At 48.4% G+C, this 19239-nt stretch overlaps 1 protein-coding gene and 1 pseudogene across 3 annotated transcripts; both read right to left on the bottom strand.

The window, feature by feature from the left end:
• Positions 1-1826: 1826 nt before the first annotated feature.
• The window catches only part of LOC128343875 (zinc finger protein 624-like), a 36519-nt pseudogene continuing 19106 nt past the window's right edge, over positions 1827-19239 (bottom strand).
• LOC128346282 (zinc finger and SCAN domain-containing protein 31-like) lies at positions 5872-18720 on the bottom strand. 3 transcript variants are annotated; one of them, XM_053299422.1, is made up of 6 exons: positions 17010-18720; positions 15901-16386; positions 15269-15419; positions 14505-14587; positions 13195-13317; positions 5872-6006 (listed from the first exon to the last, which is right to left on the bottom strand). In XM_053299422.1, the coding sequence occupies exons 2-5, from the start codon at positions 16060-16062 to the stop codon at positions 13279-13281; spliced, it is 435 nt and encodes a 144-aa protein (XP_053155397.1). In that variant the 5' UTR covers positions 16063-16386; positions 17010-18720; the 3' UTR covers positions 5872-6006; positions 13195-13278. The 3 variants fall into 3 exon arrangements, with proteins under 3 accessions (XP_053155397.1, XP_053155399.1, XP_053155398.1); XM_053299424.1 differs by having other exon boundaries at positions 15269-15395; XM_053299423.1 differs by having other exon boundaries at positions 5880-6009.

The following is a 19239-nucleotide window of genomic DNA, read 5'->3' as shown; positions in this document are numbered from 1 at the left end:
TGGAACACGCTCCCTGCTGAAATAAGAGCATCTCCTTCTCTGTTTGTTTTTAGGAGGACCCTGAAGACGTACCTGTTTCCCCAGGCTTTTAACTGAAATTTAATTTTTAAATTTTAATGTGTTATCTATTATGATTTTTCTTTTTTCATGTATTTTAAATGTTTTTTATTTTATATTATCCTTTAATTCTGTACACCAGCTAGAGATTTCTATACTAGGCAGTATATAAATTCAATAAATAAATAATAAACAACATTAGAAATCAGGGGGTCATCTAAAATTGAGACCTCTTCCTTTTGAGTAAAAAGAGTATAACCAGTGTTCCGCCTCAATTTTTAAAAAGGGCTAATCTTAAATTCAGAGTCATATTGTATTTGGGTAAACACAGTAGTTCTTAATAATCCCTTTTTGACAAATATCCATATTGACAAATATCAAAAAATCCCATATTGACAAATATCAAGACAAATATCTTTGTCTTGAAAACAAAAACAAAACACTATTTTCCTTTCCTTTTTAGCTCAGCTATGGATGTGTTGCTCATGTCCTTAATTATAAAACTACTCGTATTTTTAAGCCCGTTAAAATAATGGGCGCTAGTTGGGTTACGTTTTTCCCTTCTCCTCCACCCGGCTGGGCCCACTGCCTCCTCTGGCCCCACACTGTTACCTCTCTTCCCCTCCCTCCCACCCCAATCTCTTGCCCTCCCTCCCCCTCCCCCCCTCACCCTCCCCTCCCTCTCACCCTCCTGTCCCAGTCCCTCTTGCCCCTTTCCCCTCCCCCACTCCCTCTTGCGCCTCCCCCTGCCCCACTCACTCTTGCCCTTGCCACTCCCCCTGTCCCACTCCCTCTTGCCCTTGCCCCTAGCCCTGCCCCACTCCCTCTTGCCCCTGCCCCTCCCCCGCCCTACTCCCACTTGCCCTTGCCCCTCCCCCACCTTACTCCCTCTTGCCCCTCCCCCTCCCCCGCCACACTCCCTCTTGCCCCTCCCCACCCCACTCCCTCCTGCCCCTCCCCCCACCGCACTCCCTCTTGCCCCTGCCCCCCTTCCCCACTCCCTCTTGCCCCTCCCCCTGCCCCACTCCCTCTTGTCCCTCCCCCTGCCCTTTCTCCCCCCCCCTGCATTTTTATTTTATTTTTTTACCAGCCCGCCGCTGTTCCTCCCGGGCGGCAAACAGTTTACTTTGGAAGCGGCGGTGAAGCAGCAGCCGGAGGCAGCGACTGGGCCCGCCATGCCACGCGGCCTGCCGTGGCCGCTGCCGCCGCTTGTTTGTCATTGCGCGCTGCTGCCGGACAGCCACCGCTCCCCCCATTCCCACCTTCATCCCATGGTATCGGGGCCCACTGTCGGTTGCCCTTCCGCTGCCGGGCCGGCCCTGCCCAGAACGGCCGAGAAAGCCACCGGCGCAGAGACACAGGCGCACACCTAACCATTTTATTATAGAGGATATTCCCTTTTGTCTACCAAGTGGCTCCAAAAGAAGAAACCCAGTATGTGGGGGTTGTGAAACTACTTCTGTATTTCAAATGGACATGAATCGGCCTCCCTGCTCTAGATAATGACCGTGGGGAAAGATTCATAAATATCTTGACAACAATGATGGTCAGAAATGGAATTTGTATTGCTTTCTCGGCGGGGGGCGGGGGGGGGGTCATCATCATAAAAGGTTATTGTTACGGTCCAGGCCTGATTTATATACCAAATATGCTCATTAGCTAGCATACAAAATTAGGCCTGTCCCATAGTGTCACCAAGTGACCAAGTTCTTTTATATAGTGACCACGTAGGATCTGGGCGCAAGGAAGAAAGGAGATCAAACCATTCCTAAAAGGATTCAATGGGCATTATTGAGTATAAAAGAATAACAGCAGCAATCAAGCTGAGCAGAAAGCAGAACACTCTATCAATATATTACTTACAGCATTTAAAACAGAACATCCTAGCCAGCACCAATATTCAACCAGTGTTCCTAACTACCATATGTGTGTGTATTAAATCTTCCTAGAGCCTAATATAATTCAGATACAGACGGAAAAGGGCGGGGAGGAAGGCTGAGGGCTGGCATGGTTTGGGGGTGGATCAGGAGTTAGTAGAGGAAAAAAGGGCGGGAAGGAGAAGGAGGGGGGAAGATAGAAAGACCCCAAGGCTTGTAGAGGCATATTACCAGGATCAGAGAGACTTGAGAACGCAGGATCTTTCAGCTGAAGGAGCGAGGCCTCTGGCTGGAGACAGGAGTTGTTGCAGTTGCTCAGATCACGGCTGAGAGTCAGAGCACCATGGCTGGGGAAGTCTTGACTTCTCACTGCGCAGTAGAAGTCACAGACAGCTCCTGTCCATGGACAGAGTTCCTGCTTGTTGCCCCGCAGCTTAGCAGCAAACTCTGGGATCGCTTGTGAGCAGATCTTGAATGTAGACACAAGATGCCCATAGGCAAAAGACTGCTAACTCTCTGTCCAGTAGCCTCATTCTTTATAGTGTATTTTCCTTTGATCTCTCATAGAATCTATTCAAATCTCCTCTTTTCCTGGGTCCCCAAAAAGGGGTGACAACGCTGTTACCTTCTGGACAATGTCTTTTAATTATTCAGGATATTGGCCAGGCCAGAGAGATCTGAATCTCATCTTCTGTAAACTGTGTGCTTAGAAGGGAGGGGGAACATTGCCCAAAGCACATCTGCATCTCAGAGCTACAAATTGCATCTTCCCCGATTTGCCAGTCTGACCCCAAAAGGTGTTAAAGTGTTAGTAGAAGGACTAAATCTACAGGTGTTCTCCTAGGGTGGAATTTCTATAGACAGCAACAGAGTAATCCCCTTTGGGCATAGCAGAGCCATCACTGACAAAGATTAACATAGATTTCTTGCAACAGGAGAGGGGAGATCAGCCTCTGGCCTCTTCCTCAGACATTATCTGGTAGTGAGTCACATTTTAGCATATTGATTAGCTCAGGCCTGGCCTTGAGTACCCATTTCACAATACAATGCTGTCAATGATAATATTGCTATTGTTAAAATCAATAAAAATTGAATTTGCAAAAAAACAAAAACCAATGCTGGATTGCCTCCTCCTTCACAGAGCAGTTGACCTGGGTGTCAGTTCACCTTCAGTCCAGGCCTTAATTCATTTCTTAATAGAAAATGAAATCAGACACAGGCCTGAATTCCACATGCTTCTGAGTTGCTACCTTAAAGCCTAAGGTTATGGCACATGTGCTCGTAACATTATCTATAACAAGGACTCTTTGTCATCCATCTTTCATTCCTCTGTTTTAGGGAAAGAAGTTGATGTATTCATTTATTATGAGGACTCTGGCCTCACATTTTCTCCTATTTTAACTAAGCAGAAAATACTGAAAGAGAAACTAAAAACATTTGCAGGAAACGTTTGGATCACAACAGCTTTTGGAGGAGCTCAACCTGAAGTTGCATCATGATTTTAAATCTTTCCAGCACTTCCTTGGTTCTTCTTTCCCCTTCATTATGAAGAGGAGCATAATGATAACATAGGAGTACTATGTGACAGATTCCTCTTCCATCAGCCAATTGGGCTTCTGCAGTGGTACGTCTTGCCTCGCCAACCTTTTGGAGTTCTTTGAGAGTGTCAACAGGTGTGTGGATAAAGGCTATCCAGTGGACACAGTATACCTGGACTTTCAAAAAGCTTTCAACAAAGTTCCTCATCATAGACTCTTTGAGAAAACTTAGCAGTCATGGGATAAGGGGACAGTTTCATGTGTGGATTGGTAACTGATTGCAGGACAGGAAGCAGAGCAGAGATTATAAAGGGAAAGTTCTCTAAATGGAGATAGGTAGGAGGTGGGGTTCCCCAGGGATCTGTACTGGGAGCAGTGCTTCTTAATTTATTGATAAATGGTTCAGAAGTTGGGGTAAGCAATGAGGTGGCCAAATTTGCAGATGACACCCAACTAATTAAGGTAGTGAATACCAAAAGAGATTGCAAAGAGTTATTGTGAAAAGGAGCTCTCCACACTGGGGGAGTGGGCAACAAAATGGCAAATGCGGTTCAATGTTAGCAAGTGCCCTGAGCCTTTTTGGAAGGGTGGTATAAAAATTGAATGAATGAATGAATGAATGAATGAATTAAAGAATGAATAAAATAAAGTGTAAAATGGTGCACACTGGGGCAAAAAAACCCAACTTCACATATACTCTTATGAGATCAGGCTCTCAGGAGAGGGATCTTGGGGTTGTGGTGGACAGCTCATTGAAAGTCTTGGTTCAATGTGCAGCAGCTGTGAAAAAGGCAAATTCCATGCTTGGAATTATCAGAAAGGGGATTGAAAATAAAACTGCTAATATTATGAGGCCCTTATACAAAACTATGGTACAGCCACATTTGGAGTACTGTGTTCATTTCCGGTCACCAGATCTTAAGAAGGACATTGTAGAACTGGAAAACTTGCAGAAGAAGGCAATCAAGATGATCAGGGGCCTAGAGCACCTTTATTATGAGGCAAGGCTGCACCACCTGAGGCTTTTTCGTTTAGAAAAATGACGACTGAGGGGAGGCATGATAGAGGTCTACACAATTATGCATGGTGTGGTTTCTCTCCTGTGTGGGTTCTTAGATGCACAGTAAGGCATGTATCGCCGCTGAAGCTTTTTCAACACTCCAAACATTTATATGGTTTCACACCAGTGTGGATTCTTTGATGCCTAGTAAGATTTCCACTTTCACTGAAGCTCTTTCCACACACCAGACATTTGTATGGTTTCTCTCCAGTGTGTGTTCTTTGATGTACAGTAAGCTTCCCATTCACGCTGAAGCTCTTTCCACACTCCAAGCATTTATATGGTTTCTCTGTGTGGGTTCTTTGATGCACAGTAAGGCATGCATTGCTGCTGTAGCTCTTTGCACACTCCAAGCATTTATACGGTTTCTCTCCTGTGTGGGTTCTTTTATGTATAGCAAGTGTTCCATTCACACTGAAGCTCTTTCCACACACCAGACATTTATATGGTTTCTCCCCTGTGTGGGTTCTTTGATGCATAGTAAGTGTTCCATTTTGACTGAAGCTTTTTCCACACTCCATACATTTATATAGTTTCTCTCCTGTATGGATTCTTTGATGCCTAGTAAGCTTTCCATTCTCCCTGAAGCTCCTTCCACACTCCAAGCATATATATGGTTTCTCTCCTGTGTGGGTTCGTTGATACACAGTAAGCTTTCCACTTTCACTGAAGCTCTTTCCACACTCCAAACATTTATATGGTTTTTCCCCAGTATGGATTCTACAATGTAAAGTAAGAGCTACCTTATGGATGAAACTCTTGCCACACTCCAAGCATTTATATGGTTTCATTCCTGTGTGAGTTCGTTGATGCACAGTAAGCTTTCCATTCTCATTAAAGCTCTTTCCACACTCCAAGCATTTATATGGTTTCTCTCCTGTGTGGGTTCGTTGATGCACAGTAAGTGTTCCACTTTCACTGAAGCTCTTTCCACACACCAGACATTTATATGGTTTCTCTCCTGTGTGTGTTCTTTGATGCACAGTAAGTGTTCCACTTTCACTGAAGCTCTTTCCACACACCAGACATTTATATGGTTTCTCTCCTGTGTGTGTTCTTTGATGCACAGTAAGGTGGGCATTAGTGCTGAAGCTTCTTCCACACTCCAAGCATTTATATGGTTTCTCTCCAGTATGGGTTCTTTGATGCCTAGTAAGATTTCCCTTCCGTCTGAAACTCCTTCCGCACTCCAAGCATGTATATGATTTCTCATCTCTGGGCATTTTCCACTGAAGTTTAAAGCTTGAACTGAAGCTTTTCCTTCTCAGATTCTGCAGCCTTCTTTCTCTTTCTTTCTGCATTGTTTTTTGCATTCCATTTTCATGGACATCACCAGGCTGAGTAGCAAATGGTCCAATCCTCTTCTTCCATTTTGTTTCCGTTTTCTTTTTCTGTTTTTCCCTCTTCTTCCATCTTACACTTCCCAAATATCCTCCAAAAGGATTTGCCTCCTCCTTCCTCCTCCGACTGTCACCTGCTGGGATTAAGCCAGAAAATTGGTCACAACCTGGGATAGAAAAGGAGCCTTCAGGAAAGATTATGAGAAGAAAGGTTGGCAGCTTTTTCCATATTTGCTGTCTATGTGATTACACTAAAAGCTATTGGACTCAGACTGAGAAAAGAAAGGAAAACATACAGCAAACAGAACTGGCCTTAGACCCCTGTTATGCTCCCGTTAAGTTAGTTTGGCACTAGAAGGCCGGTGTAATACTTCATTTAGATAGTATATGAATACTTCCTTGCTGAATGCTATGTATTTTGTGGAATAGCTTGAAAGGGAGATGGAAGAATTGTTTCATTTTAATAGGGGGTCTATAGCTTCATTCTCACTAATATGGGATGCTCTTAAATGTTTTATAAGGAGCTGTATAATAAGATATGCACCCTATTTTTAAAAAGTTACAAAAAGCTAAGAGAGTCTTTAGGGGGAAAAGGCCAAGGCATTATTAACTTCATATGCTACACACCCCTCTCAGGAATTTTATAAATGTTTGTTGGTCATTCAGAGATGGACGTTTGGGGCAGTGTAGAAATAAAATATATAATAAAATAAAATATGTACTTCACAAATCATATGCATTGGAGATTGAGTTTCTGTTATATTGTACTAAAAAAAAATGGGAGTTGGGAGAGAAATCAGCAGGTGAAGAAATTTAGGCTTCTAAACTGAAACAGATGAAGCAACAAAATAGAATATCTGCTAGGGGTGTGCAAACCAGACAAAAATGCAGTTCAATTCGAATTGGAATAAATAGAAATCGAACTGTGATGTGCCGAAGCAGTTCAGTCGAAATGACCGGCTGGTCCGGTCGTTCAATTGAACTTCATATGCTACACAACCCTCCGAGGAGTTGTATCAATTTTTGTTGGTCATTGAGAGACGGAAGTTTGGGGCAGTGTACAAATAAAAAACATAATAAAATAAAATATGAACTTAATAAATCATATGTACTGGAGATTGAATTTTGGTTATATTGTACTAAAAACATTGGGAGTTGGGAGAGAAAGCTGGTGGTGAGGGCTGTGGGGATCGGGGGCCACGCGGCCCCCACAAGTTCCAGGGGCAAGTGCGCGGGGCATCCTGGAGAGACCCCCAAGACCCCCCAGGGGTCTACTCTTGTGTCACTGCACGCCGCAGGAACACATGAGCAAAAAGGAGGTTAACGGAACATTTGCTCCTTGTCTTCGGGGAGGGCTATTTAGGGCGGTTAACTGCCGGGAGCACCAATTCCAGCTCACTTTTTGCCAAAGCTCTATCCACACTCAAATCAGTTACGTGGCTTCTCTCCTGCATGCGTTCTCTGATGCACAGTAAGCCTGCATTGGCCCTTTCCACACTCCAAGCAGTTATGTGGTTTCTCCCCGGTCTGGATTCTATGATGTATAGTAAGATTTCGCTTCTGGCAGAAGGTCTTTCCACACTCCAAGCATTTTTATGGCTTCTCTCCTGTGTGGGTTCTTTGATGCCGCCGGATCGGCCGCCCACACGACTGCCGGCGCTGTCACGGAACCGGCGGGGGCTGCGGGGATTGGGGGCCACGAGGCCCCCAAAAGTTCCAGGATGCCTCACGCAAGCACATGGGGAATCCTGTAGAGACCCCCAAGCCCGGGAGGTCAGGGGTCTATCGTGTGTCACCGCATGCCGCGGCAACAGGCAAGCCAAAAGAGGAGATTAACGAAGCACCCGCTCCATTAACCTCATCTTAGGGGAGGGGTATTTAGGGCGATTAGCTGCCAGGAGCCGTGCAGCTCCTGTTGCAGCCCACGATCGCCCCAAAGCGGGCCGGGCTCCATTGGCCCGTTTGGGGGCGATTGTGAGAATTGCCTCAAAGTCTTTGATAAGATACATGTGGGGGTTTGGGAACAGGTAGTGATTAAGCTTGGATTGGGCTCAAATGGCTAGTGCAATTAGATACTCTGAGAATATTTATGGCATTATACTAAATAATGGCATGGAACTAAATAGTAGGATCTGCTGCAGCCAGCAAAATCCCCTAAGGGGTGAGGGTGAACATGTTTTGGATAAACCAGAAGGGGACAGAGCAGAGCCAGGAGTTGAGCAGAAGGAAACACAGGACAGCTTGCCAAATAGGACAAATGATGGTAAGCAGGAAAGCACACACCAGCACCAGGAGAGGGACCTGGCATATAGGTGTCTATACACCAATGCCAGAAGAATTCCGAGCCAAGATTGGTGAGCTGGAGTACTTGGTTACTAATGAAAACATAGATATAGTGGGTGTAACAGAAACCAAGTAGAATGGTAAGAACCAGTGGGGGGAAAGACGACTGCGGGGTGACAGGATAGAGGTCTATAAAATCATGCATGGTGTGGAGAAAGTGGACAGAGAGAAATTCTTCTCCCTCTCACATAACACTAGAACCAGGGATCATCCCATGAAATTGATTGCGAAGAAATTTAGGACCAACAAACAGAAGTACTTTTTCACACAACACATCATCAACTTGTGGAATTCTCTGCCACAAGATGTGGTGACAGCCAACAACCTGGGTGGCTTTAAGAAGGGTTTAGATAACTTCATGGGAAAGAGGTCTATCAACGGCTACTAGTCGGAGAGCTGTGGGCCACCTCCAGCCTCAAAGGCAGGATGCCTCTGAATACCAGCTGCAGGGGAGTAACAGCAGGAGAGAGGGCATGCCCTCAACTCCTGCCTGTGGCTTCCAACGGCATCTGGTGGGCTACTGTGCGAAACAGGATGCTGGACTAGATGGGCCTTGGATCTGATCCAGCAGGGCTGTTCTTATGTTCCTATCTTCTTATTCCTGTATTCATGGTGAAACTGTTAAAAAGTACCATTTATCACTAAAGCTGAAGTTTGAGCTACAATTCCAACTGGCTATTGTGTCAAAAGTCTCTGGTCAGCTTCTTCAGTAGAGTGAGATCGTGACACCCACCTCCCACGGGGGCTTCTGCAGCCTGGCAGCTGGAACAGCCCAAACACAGCTGAAGTGACCTCCCAGCTACCCTTCTGCTCACATTACATAGCTGAGAGGGGAACCTCCCCCAGGATGAGTGTCTGTACAGGTAAGAACATAAGAACAGCTCTGCTGGATCAGGCACATGGCCCATCTAGTCCAGCACCCTGTTTCACAAAGTGGCCCACCAGGTCCCTCTGGAGAGCCCTCAGGCAAGACGTATGTGCATGCCCTCTCTCCTGCGGTTGCTCCCCTGCAACTGGGATTGAGAGGCATCGTGCCTTTGAGGACGGAGATGGCCCACAGCCACCAGACTAGTAGCCATTGATAGACTTCTCCTCCATGAATCTGTCTAAGCCCCTTTTAAAGCCATCCAAGCGGTTGGCCATCAGCACATCCCATGGCAAGGAACTCCATAAATTAATGATGCCCTGTGTGAAAAAGTACTTCCTTGTCAGTCCTTAATTGCCCGACCTTCAGTTTCATGGGGTGACCCCTGGTTCTAGCATTGTGAGAGAAGGAGAAAAATTTCTCTCTGTCCACCCTTTCCACTCCATGCATAATTTTAGACACTTTGATCAAGTCTCCCCTTAGTCGCCTCTTTTCCATGATAAAGAGCCCCAGATGCTGTAGCCTAGCCTCAGAAGGAAGGTGCTCCAAGCCCCTGATCATTTTGGTTGCCCTCTTTGCACTTTTTCCAGTTCTATAATAATCTTCTTAAGATAGGGTGACCAAAGCTGTGCACAGCACTCCAGATGTGGCCGCACCAGAGATTTGTATAAGGGCATTATAAGAGAAAATAAAATGGCACTTTTATTTTCAACCCCCATCCTAATGATTCCTAGCATGGAATTAGCTTTTTTTGTCAGCTGCCGTGCATTGAGACAACACTTTCAATGAGCTGTCCACCACGACCCCAAGATCCGTCTCCTTTTTAGTCACCAACAGCTCAGATCCCATCAGCATATATGTGAAGTTGGTGTTTTTTGCCCCAATGTGCATCACTTTACACTTGCTCACATTGAACCTCATTTGCCATTTTGTCGCCCAGTCCCCTGGTTTGGAGAGATCTTTTTGGAGTTCCTCACAATCCGTTGTGGATTTCACTACCCTAAATAGTTTTGTGTCTATCTGCAAATTTGGCCACTCCGCTGGTCAAAGTCTAGATCGTTTATGAACAAGTTAAAGAGCACTGGTCCCAGTACCAATACCTGAGGGACCCCACTTCCTACCTACCTCCATTATGAATAATGTCCATTTCGTCCTACTCTGTTTCCTGTCCTTCAACCAGTTACCTATCCACACATGAACCTGTCCCCTTATTCCATAACTGCTAAGTTTACTCAAGAGCCTTTGTTGGGGAACTTTATCAAAAGCTTCTTGGAAGTCCAAGTATACAATGTCAACCGGATCACCTTTATCCATATGCCTGTTGAAACTCTCAAAAACTCCAAAAGGTTAGTGAGGCAATACCTTCCCTTGAAGAAATCATACTGGTTCTCCTTCAACAAGGCCTGTTCTTCTATATGCTTAACAGATGCTGGATCTCCCTCTCTCAAGATGCTTTGGAAGGCTGCGATCCTGTTATGGACAGTGTGATAGTTGGAAGCAGCTACAGTCCTATCAATAATCTTTTGAAGCCCAACAAACCACCCTCAAGGTGGGATTCCTAAGGGGGAGGCTTCCGAATGGAGCAGAAAGAGGCAGTTAAACTGAACTACTGAACACTCGGTGTATCATATAGGGCTTAGAAAAGCCCATAGATAGGGACATAGAGAGCTAGCTAGAGGGTTTCTAGAGAGGTCTGTTCTGAGACTGGTGGGGTTCCAGGGAGGGACGGGATAGGACAGGATCTGTGTCTATAGGTGACAGGCGATCCAACTGTGGCTATCTCAGTCATATACTTAGATAAATAGTACAGTCTGTCAATTTACACTGTGTAAAATGTCTGCCAGTGGGTGAAGTCTGTGTCTCACCATCTTACATCTCACATTATTTACACTTTAGCCAAGGCTTGTTACTATGATTAAAGAAACCCTTACAAGCGTCAAGCCCTGCTTTGGCAGAGAAAAACCTTTAAGCTGCTTGTACATGAATAAACTTGATTTTCTTTCATTTAAAAGTTCATTCTGTATCCAGAGTGGTAAACCTTCTCCTCACGCAGCCCTCAGCTACGCTACTCGGGGTGAGCATGATGGCCACAGTGAAAGAGAAAGAGAAGACAAAGAGAAGTAGAGATAAATAGAGATTGCTCAGTAATACTGGTAAGTATAAGACTGTTAACCTCTCTAGTTTGGGGTACTGACCCCCGTCACTAGTAGAGTCCCAGGCTGACGAGTGGGGTGCCACTTGTCACAGAGAGCGTTCCATTTTGGGTGGGTGTTTGATTGACATAATGAGCCCTTTTGACCTCGGTAAAGACATTCTGTGGAGGCTTCCAGTGAGGCCTTGTTTGCACACCTGTTGTTATGCACTCTGTGTAGGGCCTTCACGTCTCTCCTCCCAGTCACAACAAAACCAGGCATGACAATGAGGTCCTCAGCTTCTGACAGGTTTTGAATTGGGAGGCGGGGCGGGGAGTGAGAGTGAAGGGTGCCACCTCTCTCATACATTAGAGAGGCCAGTAGGAGGCTTCCTGGAGAAGACCTGGAGTGGATACTGCTGTGGCGTGAAAACATCAAGGAAGGAAATTGCTTTTGTGCAAGCTGTATTCCTGGAGAAATAGGAACTGTTTTGTATATTTTAGGTTCCTTTTAGTACTTTCTCCTTGTATTTTGTATATGCTACTGTATTTTGGAAACTGAACATCTAGTTGTATGTGTGCCTTGACTTAGTGTCCATGCAACTCAGTATTGATTCTGATATAATTTTGATTTTTGCAATAAAAGAGATATTGGTACAGAAAAGAATCCCTCCTCTACATTTTTTAAAACCTGTCTGAATCATCTTTGGCTTAGCTCAGCCTAAGACCAAAGTTGTTCACTTTTTGGGGAGAGAGGATTAACTGGGATAAGATATAAGCTATACATTTTATATAAAGCGGGCTCATACATCTCCCTCTCAGAGGTATCATATACGTTATAATCGCCCTCCCTGCAGACGGTCAGCCTCCTGAGGGGAGGGGCTGCAGCTCAGGGGCAGAGCATCTGCTTGGCCTGCAGGAGGCCCCAGCTTCAGTCTCCATGCAGCCCTGGGGAATTCTTCATCGGAAACCCTGGAGAGTTGGGGCCAGTCAGGGTCCTAGTGAGTCAGATGGATCAAGGGTCTGAGCCCATATGAGGAAGTGTCACCTCTTCAGGGTCTGTCAGACAGGGGCGCCTCAAGGAGGCTTTAAGGCTCTCCACATGAGCAGTGTGGAGAGCCGTAGCGGGTTCTGCAGGGAGAGCAAGTTTGGCCCACTCTCCCAACAGATGAGCGGAAAGCCCACCCTGGGCGGCCAGATTGCCCACCCACACAATTACTGGCTCCCTCATGGACATCAGGGTCCGCCAGGCCCCCAGAAGTCCCAGAATGCCCCTCTCAAGTGTGCAGGGCATTCTGGAGAGCCCCCTCTCCCTGACACTAGGAGGCTTGTTCTAGCCTCCAAGTCAGGGGAGAACCACAGAGCCGCACCGTTGCAACTCACGATCACAAAAATGGGGTTAGCAGAGCACTCACTCTGCTAACCTTGTTGGGGGAGGGCCTTTTAGAGGGCGAGATGCCGGTAACCGCACAATCAGTTGCAGGGGAGTAACAGCAAGAGAGAGGGCATATCCCCAAACCCTGCCTGTAGGCTTCCAGCAGCATCTGGTGGGCCACTGTGTAAAACAGGATGCTGGACTAGATGGGCCTTGGGCCTGATCCACCAGGACTGCTCTTATGTTCTTAACTCCCGTGGCGGCACACGACCGGCCAAAACCGGGCTGGGATCCCTTAGCCCAGTTTTGGTTGGTCGTGGGAATAGCCTTTCCTTTACCATTATTAATTGCATTTCTATCACACCCTTCATCACCTCCTAGCCTCACAACAACCCTACAAGATATGTTGGGCTGAGAGATTCTGGGTTCAGAGCCAACCAGTGAGATGGATCGCTTGGGCATTCTGACCCGGATCTTCTTGTTTGAAACAGACAAGTACACCTCACTGGCCCTCCCTGGCAAGTAGACCACACTGCCATGCTGCCACCATCACAGCAAACTAGTCTGATACTTCTGATGCCTTCTAAGGGAAAAAGAGGGAGTCGCACCCAGAGAGGCCACTATCCAACCATTCTCTTCCATGACTTCCCTGTGCAGTCTTTTGGCCAGAATCCAGCAGAGCCCACTCCTCCTCAGAAATGCACGGCCACGTCCTCAAAGGTCACCTGGCCCTGAAAGAGAGAAAGGAGAACACATTTCTTCCCTTGAAGATCACATCACGGTTCTGTTTCTCCTAAGCAATAGTCAGAAGAACTGTTCAGGTAAGGTGAGCTGAGAAGGAAAGGGGCATTTGGACTTTCCCCCAACGCCCAGTAGGGCAGGGCACTCACTAGACTGGGTGCCAAGCCGATCAGCATCTGGGGGTTTCCTGGCTCTGCACTTACTATTGTATTTACTTGCTGTTGTAACATGAGTGCCTGTGGGAATTTGTCATTATATGCGTAGTTTGGCTTTATCTTGCTTTGTGCCTCTGCATTTATTGCCTTTCTCATTGTTCACGGGTTCTGTGGTAGATTTTTTTGCATCTATTATCCATGTTCCCCTCAGTTCTTCTCTTGGCTCTGCACGAAGCCAGTGGCAACCATGCAGGCAGGCAGGAGAGAACGAGGAAACTGGGAGGACGTCCGCCCTTGACTGGGCCAGAATGGCCCAAAAAGCCATTGCCTGCCTGCCACCAGGAGCTAAAAGGTCCCTCCCCTCTGTAGAAACCCTGGGAGATGATGCAGGGAGAGGAAATGAAGTCTTGTAAGGCAGTCCCTTTTAGGGCTAAAAGGCAGAATACAGGAAGGTGGGCATGGAAGGAAGGAGAGGGGTTAGGAGGTTGGGTGGCTGACCCTGTGAACATATATCATGGGCTTCAAGCCAGTGATTAGGGATGTGGGAGCTGGCTCAAGGTCGAGTTGGCTCGCACTCGAACTGGCCTGGCTCAAGGTCTCAAAGTCGCACTGAACCAACCAGGTCGGTCCAGGGCCAGCTTGGGGGGGTTGTTTGTTGGTTTATTTGAAGAAAAATTAATGGCAGTCTTAGGGCCATTGATGGGCTCCGGAGGATGCTGTCATGGCCCCAGGGGGGGAGGTACCCTGATGCCCCCCCTCCGGCCATGCAGATGGCCATCGGGCATGTGGACCAGCCTCCAAAATGGCCACAGCCACCACAGAGAGATGTCTAACGGGCGGAAAATGACGGGAGGTGTCTGGATCTACTCGAACCGAACCGGGGTTTCCAGTTTTGTGCACATCTCTAGCAGTGATAAGGGGGCCAGTAAAGATGGAGGGTGGCTGCCCGTATGGGCTCCTGGGGAGGAACAAGGCATTTCTTCTCCCTCCTCCATCCTCTTTCCCCAGCAATCCTTCCATACCTGATCTGGTCGTCCTGAAGCGCCTCCCACTCCACCCGAAGGAAGAGATGGCTGAGAATGCAGAGGCAGAGTCATGCCAGCACCTGTAAAGGACAGAAAAGTGATGGGAAGTTGTAGGAGAATGAGAGAGAGAATATATAAGAAAACCCAACACAAATCTTTTTTAAAAAACGAGAATTTCAAAAACCACTCCATGTTAGCTTTGTGCAGAAGCAACAACACAACATGCATATGTGGGCACATAATGTCGACAACTGTCATAATTCAGTACATCCTTAAAACTGGGGGAGAGGCTGGAGAAAAGGCCTGAAGAGGAGAGGTGGGGGACATTTTACTTCTGGACGGTTTTTCCGAAGTAAAAGGGGAGGATATCAGTGGACTCCCAAACATTCCCTTAGCAGGTGCTGAACTGTTACGAGGTCAGTGTTGCTTGTCTGCAGAACAAATTCTTCAAATGGGGTGGGGAGGGGGGCAGGCAATCATACAGTGAATGGAGCAGCCTTGCCACTTGTAGGAACAAGTTGCCTTCTACTGAGACAGACCATTGGTCCATCTGGATCTATTGTCCACATTGACTGGCAGTGACTTTCCAAGGGTTCAGTGAGTAACATTTGTAACTCCTGAAACAAAAGATCATTAAAACCTTTTGAGAGGCTGGAGAGGAGGATCTTCCTCAAATGGGAGCAGGGAAACATAAAAGGAGACCACAGAGAGCAGGGATATTTCAGGGAGGACAGGAAGGTGTCTGCCCCATCCCGCCTTACCCAGCAAAGAGGCACCACTGCCCTCCTCATGCAAGATCTCCCTGGACAAGGGTGTCTGCCTAGCGTCCGATGGGTCCGTCTCTGCCTCGTGGAAATCAGGGACCGCTTCTGTCAAGAGTCCTTGCGTCTGAAACAGACAGAAGAGGAGATCCTAGGCAGGGAACAGGGAGAGAGAGATTAGAAACAGGAAAGACCCACAGGAACATAGGAAGCTGCCTTAGAGACCCTTAGTCCATCTTGCTCCATGCACTAACTGGCAGCGTCTCTCCAAGATTTCAGATACAAGTCCTTCCCAGACCTTCCTTCTGCACACAGTCAGATGTTCTTCCACTGAGCTAAGCCACCAGACCCAAGAAAAGCTGCCATATACAGAGTCAGACCTTCCTCCATCCAGCCCAGTACTGTCTATGCTAACTGGAGGTGGCTCTCCAACATTTCATGCAGGAGCCCTTTCCAGCCCTACCTGGAGATGCCAGGGAGTGAACCTGGGACCTTCTATATGCAAGCAGATGTTCCCCCACTGAGCGATGGCCCCATCCCCAAGAGAAGGCCCCTAACCAAAGAGAAGAGGGGGTGGGGTGGGCAGGTCATTCTCAGCTCTTGGCAACTCCCAGGATGAAGTGCTCTCTCACCTGCTGATCTTCCTGCTGCTTCTCCTCTGCCTGGCTCAGGAGGAAACCTTCTGCAAGGGACACCGCCTGGGAACTGGTCTCCGCTCTGCATTCTCTCACCCATCTCTCCATCTCCCGGGGCAGAACGGTCAGGAACTGCTCCAGGATCACCAGGTCCAGCATCTGAGCTTTTGTGCATCTCTCTGGCTTCAACCACTGACGGCAAAGGTGGTGGAGTTGGCTGCAAACCTCTCAAGGCCCCTTGGTCTCCTGGTAGCACAACTGCCTGAAGCGCTTGCACCGTGCATCTGAGCTGCTGGTGTCCTCTCCCTGGATCTTCTTCTCTGTCCTTTCCCAGAATTCCCCAGTGCTCCCAGCCTGGTTGGCCTCAGGGCCTTTTCCTGCTTCATGGGCAGCCGAGTCTCCCTTTTCCATTTTTAATCTGCTCCAAAGCAGCCTCCAACACGGTACCTTCCAAGGATGGAGGTCTGTGACACCCAAATTCCACTTTGTGGAGAAAAAGGAGACAAATGCTAGAAATCAAAGAAGAACTAGAAAGAGAGGGTGGGAAAGGGGTGTGTGTGTGCGGGGGGGGCGTCTTTCCTTAAGGGCCACAGAACTAGCCTCCCCCTTAGTCCTCCCTTGGGCTTCCCCCGCCCCGCACCACTGTATCTGCTTCACCGTTCTACAACACCTACTTCTCCTTTATTCCTCCCTTTCAGGAGCTTTCTGCACGCAAGAACCCCACGTTTAATCCCTGGCCTCTGCCGGGCCAGAGGAGGGCATGCGGGGGAGGGGGGACAAACCAGGAGAGCTGCTGCCAGTCAGTGCAGACAACACTGACCTAAGCAACAGTTGGCAAGCGGGATCTTTAAGAAAGAGGAGAGGAGATCCTTTACCATGCAGCTCATCCCAACTACCCATGCGTGCGTGCCAAGTGCGCCTCTCAGCCTAGCCCCCACCACCCATGAGCAGCTGCCTGCCTTATGTGCCGCCCTGCCCTTGTGCTCTGTCTGCCTCCCTGCCTGGAGGTCTCCAGCCACCCTCCCTCCATCCCTCCTTCCTCCTTTTCCCACTCTGCGCCCCCCCCCCCCGACCCCCCTCTCTCTCTCAATGTACGAGCGCCTCACCAGATCCCCGCCCGGGCGGGAGAAGACCAGGGTCACCTTCCCCCAAAGGGAGAGGCGTGGACGCTGCAGCTCCTTCTGACTTCGGGGTGAAAGAAGCTTCCAGGAGCGCCTCCGGCTAAAAGCAGGGAAGTGAAGTCGCTTTGCTGCCTCACGTCACGATGGACACTAGCTCCACCCGCCCAGGAAATGCTCCATTCAGCATCAAAAGGGGCATTTGCTCTGCAGCGGATCCCGCCGCTTTCCACAATTCCCTTCCTCTCGGAGACAAAGCATGATAGAGCAGAGAGATAGAGTGTCTTCCCACCCCCTTCAGGATGCGTGTGACCCGCAAAGGGCCATAGTCCAACAGGAACCCGCAGTGCTCGTTGTGCAGCTCTTGTCTTTTTCTACCTCTCTGATCTTTGTTCTTTTTCCCCAAAAAGAGGAGGAATTAGTTTCCTGGGTGCAGGGAGCAAAGAGTTAAGGTTGCAAAAGTTGCGGGGTGAGTGGAAAAGGGGCTCAAGTAAGTGTATTGGCGATAGATACAGGACTAACCTCTTCACAAAAAGGATCTCTTTAACTTAGGGAACTCATGGCCACCACGAGATATTCACGGAAAGCGTGTGCATATCTCCCTGTCCAGCCCCAAGACAGCATCCCTCCCATGATGGCTGCTGGTGCCTACCTTATGTTTCCTTTCAGACTGGTCCTTTTGGGACAAGGGCAAGGCTCTTATTTATCTATCATTTACTTTTCTATGTAAGCCACTGTCAGAAGAGCTATTGCTGAAAGGCACTATATACAAATTCACCATCACGGGAGTCGTGCTATAGTTAATAGGGAGGTACTCCCTGCTGCCACCAGATGTGCCAGTGGATGAGATGACCTTCATAGGGGATTATTTGTATGCTTGAAAGTGAGAGAGATCCAAAAGCCAAAGCAGGACAATACGTTGACCTACTAAAGTATTGCAATGTGTTGAGCAACCTCTATTGGGGGAGGGGAGGTGGATTCCCATAATGCACCACTCCGTAATGGGAGCTACAGGGGGAGGGGTGACGCAAGACATCACATCCTGGCACCCTTCCCGGACCTCCAGAGATGCAGGCGGCAGTAGTCAAGTGTTCATCTGAATGGGCAATTCGCCCACCCAGGCGAGCCAGCAAGATCTGATCGTCTGTGGGGAGGGTGAGTGTAACCTGCCTTCCTCGCATCCTGCCTGCAAGCCATTCTCACTGATCGTGGGAAGGGCTTCTAGGTTTCCCCCAAGTTCATATTACCAGAGGGTCAGGTAAATATCATAAATACAGGGCTGTAACAAGCCTGGAGTGGGCCCAGAGACAAAATTTTAAAATGGGCCCCTCGCTGATGCACGCACACACTTCACCAGTGTTCAGCCTCAATTTTTAAAAAGGGCTAATCTTAAATTCAGAGTCATATTGGATTTGGGTAAACACAGTAGTTCTTAATAATCCCTTTTTGACAAATATCCATATTGACAAATATCAAAAATCCCATATTGACAAATATCAAGACAATTATCTTTGTCTTGAAAACAAAAACAAAACACTATTTTCCTTTCCTTTTTAGCTCAGCTATGGATGTGTTGCTCATGTCCTTAATTATAAAACTACTCATATTTTTAAGCCCGTTAAAATAATGGGTGCTAGTTGGGTTATGTTTTTCCCCTCTCCTCCACCCTACTGGGCCCACTGCCTCCTCTGGCCCCACACTGTTGCCTCTCTTCCCCTCCCTCCCACCCCAATCTCTTGCCCTCCCTCCCCCTCCCACCCCTCTCTCTCACCCTCCGCTCCCTCTCACCCTCCTGTCCCAGTCCCTCTTGCCCCTTTCCCCTCCCCCACTCCCTTTCCCCTCCCCAATCCCTCTTGCCCTTGCCCCTCCCCCCTGCCCCACTCCCTCTTGCCCTTGCCCCTCCCCACCCCACTCCCTCTTGCCCCTCCCCCACCCCACTCCCTCTTGCCCCTCCCCCCTGCCCCACTCCCTCTTGCCCCTCCCCCTCTTGCCCCTGCCGTGGCCGCCGCCGCTTGTTTGTCATTGCGGGCGGCTGCCAGACAGCCACCGCTCCCCCCATTCCCACCTTCATCCCCTGGTATCGGGCCCCACTGCGGGTTGCCCTTCCGTTGCTCGGCCGACCCCGCAACCAACAACCGTCGCCCCGCCGCCGCCATGGGCCCCGCTGGCCGGTTCCCGCTTGTTCTCCTTCGCCACTGCCGCCTCTGCCCTCCCCGGT

The sequence above is a fragment of the Hemicordylus capensis genome, chromosome 2, assembly GCF_027244095.1.
Source record: "Hemicordylus capensis ecotype Gifberg chromosome 2, rHemCap1.1.pri, whole genome shotgun sequence".
Classification (NCBI taxonomy): domain Eukaryota; kingdom Metazoa; phylum Chordata; class Lepidosauria; order Squamata; family Cordylidae; genus Hemicordylus; species Hemicordylus capensis.
This window is presented reverse-complemented; position numbering and strand designations above follow the sequence as displayed.